This window comes from Mauremys mutica, chromosome 1 (assembly GCF_020497125.1).
Source record: "Mauremys mutica isolate MM-2020 ecotype Southern chromosome 1, ASM2049712v1, whole genome shotgun sequence".
In the NCBI taxonomy this organism is placed as follows: domain Eukaryota; kingdom Metazoa; phylum Chordata; order Testudines; family Geoemydidae; genus Mauremys; species Mauremys mutica.
This window is the reverse complement of record NC_059072.1, coordinates 135,786,420-135,801,934: the sequence shown is the minus strand read 5'-3', so window position 1 is coordinate 135,801,934 and position 15,515 is coordinate 135,786,420. Positions and strand designations below refer to the sequence as shown.

The 15,515-nt window shown below is 41.3% G+C and overlaps 1 protein-coding gene across 1 annotated transcript in view; it reads right to left on the bottom strand.

The window, feature by feature from the left end:
* CRACR2A (calcium release activated channel regulator 2A) overlaps window positions 1-15,515 on the bottom strand; it is a 103,593-nt gene that overhangs the window by 62,986 nt on the left and 25,092 nt on the right. Inside the window, exons 3-6 of the mRNA XM_044983316.1 lie at window positions 13,912-14,142; window positions 10,985-11,096; window positions 7,983-8,148; window positions 167-313 (exon numbers count right to left, since the gene is read on the bottom strand). Coding sequence (XP_044839251.1) covers window positions 167-313; window positions 7,983-8,148; window positions 10,985-11,096; window positions 13,912-14,142 — 656 coding nt within the window. The remainder of the gene's footprint in view (window positions 1-166; window positions 314-7,982; window positions 8,149-10,984; window positions 11,097-13,911; window positions 14,143-15,515) is intronic.

The window sequence follows — 15,515 nt, the reverse complement described above, 5'->3', positions numbered from 1 at the left end:
GTGGTGACTGGCTAATGTTTGCTTTAAAATATCTCTGATCAGTAGATAATCTTCAATTCCCCAGCAAGCTGATTGGTTGATGAAACCCCTGTTGGATTCTGATGGCAAGTAGCACGTAATACATCCGAAGCACTACAGAAAGAACACAACAAACAGATGTACCAACTTTTTCAGGGCACACTCCAATTCATTCTTTTCATTATCGGCTTCTTGGAGCTGGGAGAAAACTCTGACCAGGAACTCTTCAAAATTGGAAAGTAAATGAGGTTCATCTTTTCTCAGCTGCGACCAAAGTTGTCTTATATTGCTCTCGCTGAGGGATGAAAAGAAAAGATAATAAAGTATGTTAGGAGATAAGATTTTTCAGGCTGGAGTAAATGTTTGCAGCAGCCTAGTAACACAAAGAAAATTCAGCACCTCATTGGTCAGAATGTGAGGCTTGTCATCTGCATGGGCTATTTATACAGGTCCTGATTGTGACTGGCCCTTGTGCAGGTGCCCAGGATGGGATGGTTGGAGGCAGATGCAGATGGATTCTTTCCATCACTTGTCTTGGCAAAGGGGCTTATTGCAATTTCCATCCCTGTGCATGGGGGAGCTCCATGCACCCCAGGGCACATCTCATCCTACAGGGGGCAGGAAATGGAGAAGGTGGGGGCCATAAGTCTTTATTCTCTGCATAGGCCTACAGAGCAAACTGGGGTTCTTAGAGGAGAGGACTTCGCCACCTGTGCATTCCCCAGTTCACCGGGAAGCTTGGGAGGCGGGGGATGGACTGTGTCATCTATCTATCTGCCCCTTTCCCCCATCACTACTAGTCTCTGAGCACCATATACGTAAATAAACAAAATGCCACACTTAAAGTATGGACTCTCAATACATGTGACTTCTTTAATGAACACACGGAACAATATTTAGTTCTTTTCAGTTATAACAAAGGGACAATGACTGTCAAGAATGTGGGGTAGGGTAGATATTAAAATCCTGTTTTCCATGCAGGGCCCTTTTAGTGCAAGAAGATTCTGTCTGCCCATTGTGGAATAGTGTGTCTGAGCAATTTCCAGATGTCTGTTACAGAGTAACACACTTTGCATTATCTAGGCCCGATACTCAGCTGCCTGGTATCTGCTGTACTCATTTACACCTGCATAAAGGGAATATAAATGGGGGTAAAACACCACCACTGTGATTTGGTAGCATTTTACACCCACTTTGCATAGTGCAGGGCAGTGGAGCATCAAGCCTTCTCCCTCACATGTTCATGGAGAGTTGCATTTATTCCTTCTTTGTTCTCTGCTTACCTTATTCTGAAATAAAAGTCATGCAGATGGGAATTATGTGTTTTACTCATTAGGCTTAATTTCCAAAGCTATCTATGTATCTAAAGAAGCACATAGGCATCTAATCCGACAATTTAAGTGGATTAGGCAAACTGTAAAGGCAACAAGGAAGAGAGACAGTACAGAATATCTATCTATAGAGGATTACATTGGAAAGGAGTAACAAGCAACTAACAGTTACACATGAAAAACTACTAGGGTAGAGTGTATTATATTTATAATTAAAAGACACACATTTGTTTCCATGGAATAATTTGGAGACTTTTGTGGAATGAGTTAGTTCAAACTTGAGAAATGGGAGCCAGCCCATAAAAAGTATTGGATCCCTACTGAAAACCTGTACTAAAATGCCCAGGGATCAAAATTGAGCCTACATGTCAATATGGACCACGGCTCATTTTAAACATCCTCCTGAGATCAGAACACCGAGCCAGATTACAGTTCTGAATGAATCGTGAAGAACATTCACTTCTACATCCAGCCACCGTTTGTAAGCAGAATCACACAAATGCACACCTAGGGCCTGATCCTTTGAGGGGCTGAGCATCTCCAGCTACAGTGGGAGTTGAGACCATTTAGCACCTTAAGAGAGATGTTTACCCTCTGGGAGAATCAGGCCCCTGAAGTCCTGAAGCTCAGTTTGAACTCAAGGTATTCACTGAAGAAACATATAATCCTACCAATTTAGTCTGGAGAGCTAAAATAGGATTTTGCCATAAGGTTCCCTATATTATACAGTCCAAAATAGCAAATTATTAGGCCAAAATTGCTTCCTTTAATCTCTGATAAAGACAGATTTCATTTATACTCAGTGATATACTTAGTCCACCTGAAGAACATATGGAGTCAAACTAGACCTAATTAGCTTTCCCCATTCAATTAGAAATATCTTACCCTAACTTAGTACAAACCAAAGACATTGGGCCAGATTCTGATCTCAGATGGACTAGTGTAAATCTGAAGTAATTTCCCTGAATCCTACTCTGTGAAAGTTTGGCTTCTGACCAATTTTTCATATCATTTATTAAGTGCAGGTAAGTAGCATTGTAAGAATCTGGAATCTCTCCTGTGCAGCCTCACATCATAAGATTTGCCATACTAGATCAGATCTTTGTTCCATCTAGTCTGGGATTCTCTTTCTAGCTGAGGACAACACCTGGTGCTTCAAAGGAAAGTGAAAAACCTGCAGGGCAAATGGGAAGAAAATATCTCCTGCCCCTATAAATTATCATCATGAAGAATGGAATTAGATTATTTCTCTGTGGTGCTGCTTATATGACCACTATTACCATAGCATCTGAACACCTCACGAACATTGAATATATTAATCCTCACAACACCTCTTTGAAGTGGGGAAATCCTATTATTCCCTGGAGGCACTGAAAAACTAAGGGCTAGAGGCACAAGAATCTTAGGCCTGGTTATGCTGAGCATTGCCTAACATCGGGGTGGGGGGAGGGGGGAGAGAGAGATAGCTAGCTACCTCAGTGGTTTGAGCATTGGCCTGCTAAACCCAGGGTTGTGAGTTTAATCCTTGAGGGGGCCATTTGGGGAATTGGGGTAAAAATCTGGGGATTGGTCCTGCTTTGAGCAGGGGGTTGAACTAGATGACCTCCTGAGGTCCCTTCCAACCCTAATATTCTATGATTCTATCTAGGTGCCTAGAAAATCACTGAGATTCACAAAGCCTCAGTTAGGTGCCTTGGCTCTCTACACAATGAATGGGAAGAGATAGACGCCTCAGAATGGGATTCACGGAAGTCAGCATAGAATCATAGAAGATTAGGGTTGGAAGAGACCTTAGGAGGTCATCTAGTCCAATCCCCTGCTCAAAGCAGGACCAACACCAACTAAATCATCCCACCCAGGGCTTTGTTAAACCGGGCCTTAAAAAACTCTAAGGATGGAGATTCCACCACCTCCCTAGGTAACCCATTCCAGTACTTCACCCCCCTCCTAGTGAAATAGTGTTTCCCAATATCCAACCTAGACCTCCCCCACTTCAACTTGAGATCATTGCTCCTTGTTCTGTCATCTGCCACCACTGAGAACAGCCTAGCTCCATCCTCTTTGGAACCCCTCTTTGGGTAGTTGAAGGCTGCTATCAAATCCCCCCTCACTCTTCTCTTCTGCAGACTAAATAAGACCAGTTCCCTCAGCCTCTCCTCATAAGTCATGTGACCCAGCTCCCTGATCATTTTCATTGCCCTCTGCTGGACTCTCTCCAATTTGTCAATATCCTTTCTGTAGTGGGGTGGGGGGTCCCAAACTGGATGCAATACTCCAGATATGACCTCACGATTGCCAAATAGAGGGGAGTAATCACTTCCCTTGATCTACTGGCAATGCTCCTACTAATGCATGGTTGGTGGCTCCTTGCCTAAAATAGCTAATGGCAGATGGCAAGCTGAGGGGTGTGTGCTAAGCCCTTCTTAGCTAAGCCCTGCTTATCAAATTGATAAACTAAACAGTAATAAGTCACTGGGATCAGATGGTATTCACCCAAGAGTTCTGAAGGAACTCAAATGTGAAATTGCAGAACTACTAACTGTGGCTTGTAACTTATCATTTAAATCAGCTTCTTTATCAGATGACTGGAGGATACCTAATGTGATGCCAATTTTTAAAAAGGGCTCCAGAGGTGATCCCAGCAATTACAGGCTGGTAAGCCTGACTTCAGTACTGGGCAAACTGGTCGAAACTATAGTAAAGAACAAAATTGTCAGACACATAGATCAGCATAATTTGTTGGGAAAGAGTGAACATGTTTTTTGTTTTCCACTAGAATTCTTTGAGGAGGTCAACAAGCATGTGAACAAGGGGGATCCAGTGGATATAGTATACTTAGATTTTCAGAAAGCCTTGGACAAGATCCCTCACCAAAGGCTCTTAAGCAAAGTAAGATGTCATGGGATAAGCAGGAAGGTCCTCTCATGGATCAGTAACTGGTTAAAAGATAGGAAACAAAGGGTAGGAATATATGGGCAGTTTTCAGAATGGAGGGAGGTAAATAGTGGTGTCCCCCATCCCCCCCGGGGTCTGTACTGGGACCAGTCCTGTTCAACATATTCATAAATGAGCTTGGAAAAAAAGGGTAAACAGTGAGATGGTAACATTTGCAGCTGATTCCCTGCGATCTGAGGGGGAGAATGGATTTGAACAGAGACCCGCCACTTCTCAGATGAGTTCTCCAACCATCAGGCTATGAGTTCTCCCTTGGTCTCTCCTGTTGAAGCTGTTCCACTGTGGATAAATGATGAGACTCATTGGCCAGAAGAGAGAGCGCGAGCAGGTATGAGAATGAATCAGTAGCCCAGTGGTCAGAGCATTCACCTGAGAGGTGGAAGATCCACTGCCCCTGCATCAGTGACACTTTTAAATTGTTTATACTCAGTGGAACAGCTTCAACTGGAGAGACTGAGCAAGGTCCACATCAGAATACCCTACAGTCAGTGGTTACAACACTCATGTGGCCTGAGAAATAGCAAATCCCAGTTCAAATCCCTTCCCCTTCAGGTGGCAGGGGGACTTGAACCCATATTCTCTCACATCCCAGTTGAGTACGCTAACCACTGGGCTAAAAGTCATGAGGGAGGACCTGCCCCCCGATTCCAGTCATTTTGTGTAAGCCCACCTATAGGGGCCCATCCCGGTGGGCAAGGTCTGAGTGCACTTACCAGATCGGGGTCGCACAGGCAAGTTAGACAGAGGAACACCTATCTTCCCCCTGTTCATGCATCACTCTGGGGCTTAGGCATCCAGACACCTGGTGTGCAGCTGCAGTGTGCATGTGCAGGGGCAGGAACACAGGCACAGATGAAACTTTTACTGAAAAAGCGTATGCCTTGAGTGAGTTTAGGTGCCTACAGTGTTTGGGGCAGCTGAGCGGCAGTTTTGTGAATCCCAGTGGGGCCTGATTCTGGGATGCAGGTGCTTAAAATGGTAGTTAGAAACCTATGTCCTTTTGTGACTCTAGCTCAAAGGGATTTGCCCGGGTCACACAGGATGTCTGTGGCAGAGCAAGGAATCCCAAGTTCCAGGCTCATGTCCCAGGGGACCATGCTCTGTCATCCCTATTATCTTACTTTTCATAGCTACAAACGTTAACAAGCTCTGGCTCCTATATCTTCTGACCCTCCTCGTTCCTAATCTTAGTTATTAGGTCTTCTCTAAATGCATGCGTCATTCAGAGCATTACTGGAATCCCTAGACTGTGATATAAAACCTCTTAGACTGTTTACACAAGGAAGGGTCAGAGCTTCCTTTTGTAATGGACACCACAGAAACTATATCTAATTAGTGGTTGCAGAAGAGTTATCATTAGGCTAGAGAAGAGATATATGTTTTATTACTACTAATGCAGGACCTGATCCAGCTCTGATCGCAATCAGTGGAGAGACTCCCACTTCTTCCAATGGGAGTTGGACAGGGGGCAAACTCATTTGAAGCCTTTTTCGTTGAAAGTCAATGAGACGTAAGCTCTGAAGTGCCAATTTGAGCTCCTAAGTCACTTAGGCACTTGAAAATTTTATCCTTGGTCTTCTGCTTCACCAATTATGTTTGATCAGCTTAGTTCCAGGGTGAGACTGTTTCAGAATTGAAGCATTTCATTTTCAGAAATCTCCCGTTTTAAAACTAAAATATGTTTTATTTAAAAACAATTCTGCCAAAAATGAAACATTGGATCATTGCAAAACACAACAGGATCGAAGATTTGCCAAAATTCATGTGAATTTCTTATTCTGTTTTTCTGACCTGCTCTATTTTGCATGCACATTAAAGGCTCCATCCTGGACAGTGCAGGTGGGGAGCGTTGCTTGTATAAATTCAAGGTAAAAAGTGATGAGAATGACAGGAAACGCAGGGGAATCTGATCCTGCAGTAATGAAAGCCCTGCTGCACAGCTGCCAACCTACTCCTGCCTATGACAGGGAGCAGGATTTAGAGGGGATAGCTAAGAACCTCTGTAGTATGAAGAGGATCACTTAAGGCCACATCCTGTGAGACTTGCCCATTCTCCACCCACACCCTGTCTCCTTTCTCCTGTGCTCATGCAAATCAGACCACGAGCATGCAGAGAGCTTTTGTTGCTCTACGTGTAATTAATTACATTACAGTGAAGTGCTCAACCATACATGTGCACTTGCATAACCTCCATTCCCACTTGAACTAGAATATAAGCTTGTTTACCACTTCTGCACACCAGGAAAGGATCAAAGCCCTAGAGGAGCAGAGACGACCACATTGTAAATTAATATTCTGAACTTTACCTTAGAATCAAGTATCTAGGGACTGAGCCAAAGCCCACTGAACTCAACAGAAAGCCTCCCATTACTGACTTTAGTGGACTTTGGCCCACACGCCACGCTGCTCACTGATCATAACTAGGGAGGCTCTTGCATGTCCAGCATATTGTTTCAGTCAATTTTCTGCACATCATTCCATTAGCTTATAAATATATCTTGTAGATGACCTTGTCTCAATTATATGCAGCACAGAACCGGGCAGTATGAAACACAAAACACTTCACAATTATTCTAACTCTTAACAAACGAAAGCAAGGCGCAGCCTATTTGTGTAAGCTCGGACAGAAAACTGGTCTTTCAGTGAATAAACAAGTCAAAGCTAAGGTCCGTTTTCTTGCCCTCTGCACAATTTCTTTACATCTTGTTTCCCCCACAGATGGGAGCTTTCAGAGAATCACTAAACTCACAGTTTGTGTTTGAAATGTCCCACAGGAACATATAAGACCTGACGGCTATTTTAACAACCAGCATGTCCCTGAAATAGCCTTACTGTACAGAATGTATCTGATGTTTACTGGATAATGCCAGGTAAAACAAACATACTAATTCAAAATAGTTTGGAGAGATCAGATTCAAATGATATTAGATGTAAAAAGAAGAAAAAAAAAATCCCAGCATTCAGCATTCTGACAACTTGGTATTTTAGAGCAGTCATTTTATTTCATTGACAAATGTCACACAAACATAGATTGAAAGCCCCTTTGTTCTGTGTTTGTAGAACACCTAGCACACAGGGGGCCTGGTCCCTCGCTGGAGCTTGTAGGCACTACCGCAATGTAAATTATTAATGATTAATCGTTAATAACTACACGATTATGAAAGGGAACTAGTGATTTGTTATTCTTAATTGATACAAAGGCAATTTAAGAATACTTTGCCAAAGGAATGCTCTCTAAGGATTCTTTATTTGCAAATAATGTCATTTTTGGATACACAGATAGCATATCAATATTACCGTACATATTTTCAGAACGTGTGCCACATCAGTGCTTCATTTGTGTTGCTCTCACATGGCACAAATGCATGTGACTATGAGAGTTTAACTGTGTTGTCCTCATGGGGCACAAACGTGGGGCGCTCAGGGTTTTTTTTTAATTTCATCACTTGCAGCAGCCACGGAAATGAATATGAGATCGCTACATCACAAGGGGCCCTAATTCTGATCTCTCACTGCAGTTAGTCAAAAGCATCTCCACTGAAGTCAGTGGTGACACACCACTGCACAGTGGGTGTAAATGGGAGGAGAATCAGGCCCAGGGTTTTCTAACAAGTGTAGAGCTCAATCATAAAAGATTATGAATTTTACATTGTCGATACTGCAGCTTGTATGACTTACTCTTCTAAGATCTTGTTCGTTCCAAGCCGGTCCATCAGATCTGAGAACTGCCGGTCCTCATCTTCATCATCGTCAGCTTTAGCATAGCTCTCTTCCCACTTAGACTGATAGACATTTTCATTGTCAGACTCATGCCTTTCATTCATCTGCCCATACAAAAACTGACCTAAAATTTAAAGATGTACATCATTTAAAAAATCTGTTTATAGAGTAATTAGAAGTCTTTACAAGAATGAGTGACTCTTATTAGCAGTCTCTCCCAGGCTGTCTCTACACTCAGAGTTGGGGGTGTGATTTCCAGCTCATGTAGACGTACTGACGCTAGCTGTCATTGAACTAGAGCACTAAAAATAGTCATGTAGCTGGAATAGCAGGGGTAGTGGCTAGGGTGACCAGATGTCCCATTTTTAAAGTGACAGTCCTGTTTTTTGGGACTTTTTCTTATACAGGTACCTATTACCCCCCACCCCCTGTCCTGTTTTTTCACAGTTGCTATTTGGTAACCCTAGTAGCGGCAAGGTGCTGCATGGGTTAGCAGCACCAAGTATGTACCCACCGGGTTCAGGCAGGTTTGTTCTCTGTATGGCTAGCACATACCACCTCTTGTCACTGCTACATTAATGCCAGCTCAATGAGAGCTAGCCAGTGCTTAATTTGTGCCGGGACTTGCCAGAGCTGAGCCCCAGCTCTGCCTGGCAGTTCATAGCCCCGGCACTTCTGGGCTTGCCGTGTCAGTTATGAAAGTAAAAAAATTGCTTGAGCCAGGGACCTCTTTCATTACAAATCAAGCACTGGAGTTAGCGCAAGTACGTCTACATGAGCTGGCAATCACACCCCCACCTCCAATTGTAGACATTCCCCAAGATTGAACTTCACAATAAACAGAGCTTGGTAGGAAGGAAAATGCTAGTTTTCTCATTTTGAAAAGGGAATGTGGCCTATCAACTAGAGAAAGAGATCTGGAGTCAGGGCTCCTGGGTTTTACTCCTGGGTTGACCCCTTATTCACCATTTAACCCTGGATAAAGCACACAGGCCAAAAATTTCAAATTTACAGGCCTAAATTTAGGCACTCAAACTAATAAATAAGTGTTCTGACTTCCAGAGGCACTGAGCATCCTCAATTCCCTTTGACTTCAATGTGAGTTTGTCTAAGGACTGAATAAAAATGGAAGGATCTGGCATAATAAAATTAATAAATAATAGGTATTAATAATAATAAATTTATCTGATATTTTAATATTTTGCTTTTTCAGCAGGTTATCAGATCTTGGCCTACAATGGATCCCCAGCTGAGCCCCTAATGTACTTGTTAATCAAAATTAGATGTTCCTTGAGCTGCTTTTTCCCCATTCAACTTTACATATTTGCAAAAATCTGTCAACTTCTACCTACTCAGGACTTTTCTGTATCTGTCTTGAGTTACATACATTTCTAGAATCTCTTGCCTGTTGCTGGTACAGAAACACAGCATAATTGGAGCATCATGATAGCCAAACGATTATCGAAATATTCACAGTGGATCAGATTGTTAGCTGTAAGTTGATGCTGGTTTATGCCAGCTACGAATCTGGTCCAGTGCAGGTGTTTACAAACAGCAGGCCACATTCTGGCCTTGGATTCAGGCACATTTGAATATATGGGAGCCATGTACATCTGAGAAGAAAATTTGACCCTGAAACTGTCTTCAAAATACATAGTATCTACAGTATTTTCATCACAGAACTGGATAGCTTCCTTTGTCTCTCCCTCCAGTCTATCCAAACCACTGCCCTGAAGATCTTTCTTCTCTTTGGCTGCTCTTCTGATAGCACCTCACTCTTCAAATCAATCTCAGCAGCTTCCTCTTCCATTTGACATCATGTTAAACTTCTCATCTTCATCTTCACGGCCCTTCAGAACTCTGCCCCTTCACTCTCTCTTACTCTGACTGGCCCTCTGACTCCCTGCACTCTTCCCAAACCTCCCTCCTACCAGCCCTTTTTTGTGTATTTCTCCCACTCTTGGCTTCATGTCTTTTTCCATGCCAACCCTGAGTGCTTGGAACCCTACCCTCCTTCTCACAAATCAGTCACCCTCCCTCTTGCCTTCAATGGTGTTTTTCCATTGATTTCAATGGGAGCCTGAGCACGCCTCAGGCCTGTCCTGTAAACACACTTCTTCCCCCAAAGTATTTCAGCACTCATCTCCTAAAAGTAGAGTTGGTTGAAAAATGGGGATGTTTTCTGCTGAAAATTTTGATTTTTTTTTCCCCCTGGAAATACAAAAACCAAAATATTTTGATTCAGAAATGTTGTCGTTGTATCTCAAGGGACTTTGTAATACAGGTTCCTCATGCTCCCATTATCCACTACAGGCCAGGCTCCCTGGTCATACTATATTTCCTAGGATATGCTATGATGATATCAGGATACACCTTCTTGGAGGGGGAGGCAGTGGTTCCATGGGAGTTTTTGGCCATGGTGCATCATTAGAGATGCAATCCAGCCACGGAGCGCAGGCCATAGAGGAGAATGGGAACATGAGGCATCCAAACTACAGTTCCCTTGAAGCACTTTGGCAAACTTCCCAAATCAAAATATTTTGGGTTTTGGCCATTCTTTTTTTTTTGGTGAAAAATCAAAATTTTCCATGGAAAGCAGACACTTGTGAAAAATGTTGTTTAGTGGAAAACCTAATTTTCTCTTGAAAACCAGTTTAGATGGAAATTTTTTGACCAGACCTACTGACAAGGCGTCCCCTAGAACTCCTTTCTGGTAACATGAAACCTCTCTGAAGCAACTAATCAAGAGACTGACAAAAATGAATTGCATAATGGAGGAGGTCTTCTAATAAAGGTGGACCAGAACTGTGCTCAGGTATGTCAGGGTGGCCTTTTGTGCAGGGTTCACTGCAAGCATCAGGACTACACTGCAGGTTCCTTAAGGAACCATGTCTCCTTACCTGTCTATGAAGTACTGAACATGGATGGAGATATACACAGATTTGCATTCCAAAACTCACTTAATCCTGTCGTGAATTCCTCAGGTGTAAGTGAACCGTTGCCATCTGCATCCAGAGTATCAAATACTTTCTCCAGCTCCTCCAGGCTAAGAGGTAGCTCACCATGAAGTCTCTGAAATGACAAGCCATGCCTCCATTACACTATTTATTATAAAAGTGGTTAGTGGAAGAGAAGAATCTAAAGAGCAAGACAAGAACATCAGTAATTTAGAATTACAGAACTCTAAATTTCCTGCAAAATGGAAATTCCTCTCGCCCCGCCCCCCCAAATATCCATTTTGAAATGTTTGAAATGAAACATTTCAGTTTTTTCTAAATAAAACATATCAGTGTTGACAATTTTATTCATTTTATGTTACTATTTTATTTTATTTATTTTATTAATTTATTTTACTTCTCTATTTTATCATTTCAAATGTTATTTTTATTTTATTATTGAAATTTATTTATATATATTATATTTGTACATTATTTTCTAGGGTAATTTAATTTTTATTATCATAAACAAAAAGTATTTTATATTACAGTTTCTTTTTCAAGGTGCCTCCTCTTTTACTTGGAAATTGAGCAAATTTGATATGGAATCAGTGAGACAAAAATGGATCAGAACAATATTAAAGTCATTTCAAAATAAGAGTGACATAATGAGATATAAATTAATCTTTAATACATGTTACTGCAAGAGTCTGATATCACAGACGTAGAGTTGTGTTCAGGGATGAATAGATTATGGGAGTCAAAAAAGAAGTTGTAATTAAAGAACTAGCAAGAGCAGGACTCTCCTCATCTGAATGGGTGTGGTGGTTACCCAGCTCTAAAGGATAAACAAGGCTAGCTCTGCTCTGTATATTTGGATGGGATATTGAGGAGATTCCCATTGACTTCAGTGGAGCAATATAAGGCTCTGGTTTGTCCTCAGCCCACAAAGGACCCACTGCCATATCCAGAGTCTCTTTCCATGCAGTTTTATTTTACAAACATAGGTTTAAAAACCCCAACCCATGAAAACAATTCCTCAGCCCACCCTGGGCTACAGCTCCCAGGGGATTTTCCCTTTGCCTCTCTCAGTCCTTCCTGCTTCAGAGCCAACTGCAGGATTCTCCTGTACTCTTTTAATTGAGCACCAGCTGTCTGGGCTTTCTCCCTGGAGACCCTTTTCCCCCAGATCCATGTGCTACCCCTCCCTCCTAACTGGCCAAGCTGGGAGCACTTGTTCTACCACAGGGGAACTGGACCTGCCTCATTTAAAGGGGCCAGCCACTCTGTGACAAGCAGGCTCCGAGTATCTGAGCTAACACTAACTGTAACTTTCCAATTTGCTGGCCTCTGTATTTTTTTAATTCTCAACTTTTGATCTCAGGTAGAATATAAAGTCAAAGAGAGAGACTTGATCCCACCTCAATTTTACACCAGTGAAACTGCATTGATTTCAGTGACATTACTCCTGATTTACATAGTGGTTTAGTGAGAGGAGAATCAGGCCCGGTGTTTTCAAAAAGGATGTTTTTGTAGTTTCACCTTTAATCCGCTCAGCTAGAAACAAAAATAAGCATAATGCAATGCCACTTCAAGTGGTTTCATGTCACTAGTCCCAGTGCTCTTTATATCTATTTTTAATGAATTGGAGATTTACTCATATATAAAGCTCATCACGCATGCTAAACAGCTCCTGAAAGAGCTGTTTCATGTTGTGAAATCAAAGACAAAATTACATTCTTCTCTTTGCAACTCAAACAAGTTCTCTATCACCCTTCTCAGATGCTCGCAGCAAATAGAGTTACATTTCCTCTGTATGTGTAGAACTCAGACCTGAATGGGAATAAATATCTTTTACCCTTCTTGTAGCAACAGACAAAGTTCAAAAATATGTGAGGGTTCCCTTGTATTAAAAATTAAATCCTATTTTCTTTTTACCATTTTAATCCATATACATAAATCAAACAATATGGTGATCTAGAAAGATGCCTAATGGTCCAAACGTTCAAACATTTACTACCAGGAATAACACACTTACTACTGTGATTTCAATGACTTCAGTGGGACTACACAGTGTAGTAAGCACTACAACCAACAGTAAATGTTTACTCTAACATTTTTTTTAAACTTTGCAGTCAGTAAAACAAGTAATTTGAAGGAAAAAAAATCCATAAACACACACAGCAGAAAACCTGCAACTGGCAATAACCTGAGCATTGATTTGTTTGGTTTTTTCAGAATGGGTAATTCTCTGTGTGTTGGGCACTTTTTACTATTACACTAAACAGCTTTGTATGTGAAGGTGTTAAATCCTCCAAAAAATTCTATTTAATTCATTAGCACTGAAGTAAAAAATTAATGAATACACCCAACGAGTGCTCTGAATGTACAACATGAATAGCTGCAGAGTGGGTTGTTGTTGTTTTCCACAACACACCTGATAGAATCTCTCTCTGAACATTTCCACAGCATGGGCCTGATCCTGTTCTTGGCAGAGTCAATGGCATTTTGCCTATTGATTTCAATGGGCTCAGAATTAGGCCCCTTAACTTTTAAAATTATTTCCAAAAAACATTGATTTAATAAGCACCATGTGAACATACCAAAATAACATAGAATACTCTTTTGTTTGCATAAGTATATTTAGAAATACATTCTGACTGAGGTTTTGTACCATTTTATTGGTTGGGGAAAGCAGAGTGAATGGCCTGGAATGGCATTTGTTGACAAAATCTGTAAGAGAAAATCGATGAAGTAAACACATTTCTGATTCTGCTGTAAATCAAGAGTAACCCCAGTGAAGTCGGTAGAGTTACACCAGGTTAAGTGAAAAGTGAAATCAATTGCTCTGAGTTTTATAAATTTTACATTTCCTTTGAACTTCCATTTTACATGTGGGTTTGTATATGGTAAAACTATTGTATTGCATCATTTCACCAATTTTGCTTTACCTGCATATCACGCCGAATGATGAAGCCTTTGCCCTCCACATCACAGATCTGAAAGAACCCCAACATGGCTAGTTGTTGCCCTGGGTCCCGTTCTGTCCTGCTCGACTCTGTATCTCCTAGTGGCCCAGGACTGGCACTGTCCCCTTTTATTCTGTCCGTTGTCACAGGTCTGGTCACAGAAGTATTTTGGGACGCTGCCATCCCATTTACTCCCAAACTCTGGTCCAAAACCTGTATGCCGAAGGTAAGAAAGAGAGCACATCAGAGCCTCTCAATGATGCTTTCCATCATCTCTTAGCAACGACCTCTTTAATTAGCCACTGAAGCCTAGGAGAAGAAAAAAGCTTTTTGAAAATGCCTACCATGATCTATTCCATTAATAAACCGCACTAGAGCACACGGAAAATGGGACGGTGAACGAGGAAGGGAAAAAGATCTATGACTGAAAGGAATCTCAACAGAAAATCAGCCTGTTTAATGAGCAATGTAGACAACTAATTAATGTGAAGAACAAGAAAACGCAAAGTATGGGCAAATTTAAAAAAAGGAAAAGAACAATTTATACTCACTACAAGTACTCACTTGGCATTCTTTCTGCTTAATTATCTACTGTCAAGACTCATACTTTGCGTGCAGTCCCTTAAGCTTTTGGAATATGGCATATTCTTATGCAAAGTAATGAAGACTGATGCAAGTCGATGAACCAGTTATTTTTAAAGGAAATAAATGGAGCTGAGAGAGAACAAGAAAAAGTACATATGAAATTTTGAAATGTATATTTAGGCTGCCCCTTACAGCATGTGTTTTTGAATATTCACTGGAACAGTAAGAACAATTATACAGTCCATTTTCTTGGCATGTTTGAGTTGATATTTTGAATAGTACCCAAACCCTTTTCCCAGCAGTGTTTGGAAAAATATATCTTATGCTACCTATAAGAAAATATTCTTCATCAAAAGTTTGGAGATGTATGGTTTTTATCTTAATTTATTCTGAGTGTTCTGATATAAACAATATTGGATTTTGTTTTCCTTTTTCTATCTAAACCAATTTAAATTATGCTTCACAGAGCATCAGTGCAAAGAGAAGAGGATTTGCAAAAGATCAGATTTTTTTTAAAACGTTATGCCTACGGCTCAGACATAGTTTGATTTCCTTCATGTGAAGTTTCTTTCCATATTTTGGTCTGTTAAAGAGAACAGGTCTGATCACACACTGGTATAAATCAGGAGTAACTTCATTGAACTTAGTGCAATTACTCCAATGTAAAACTAGCGTGGATAAGAGGGGATCAGTCCCCTTTTTCTATTATAGTGAAGTATAACAGTGGACTGTACTTGGGATTGAAAGTGAAATCCAAAAAAACCTGCAGCTTGTCCATTCCACTGTGCTTGCCTCCCAAGGCTATGTCTACACTGGCAATTGAACGACAAAAGCTTTGTCTTTCAGAGGTGTTAACCCCGCTCTCCCCTGAAAGACAAACGTTTTGCTGACGACAGGCGCCAGTGTGAACAGCGCTTTGTTGGCAGCAAACACTGCTTGTTGGGGGTGGAGGTTTTTTGTCGGCAGGAGACCCGACAAACAGCGACTTTTAGCAGCACAGC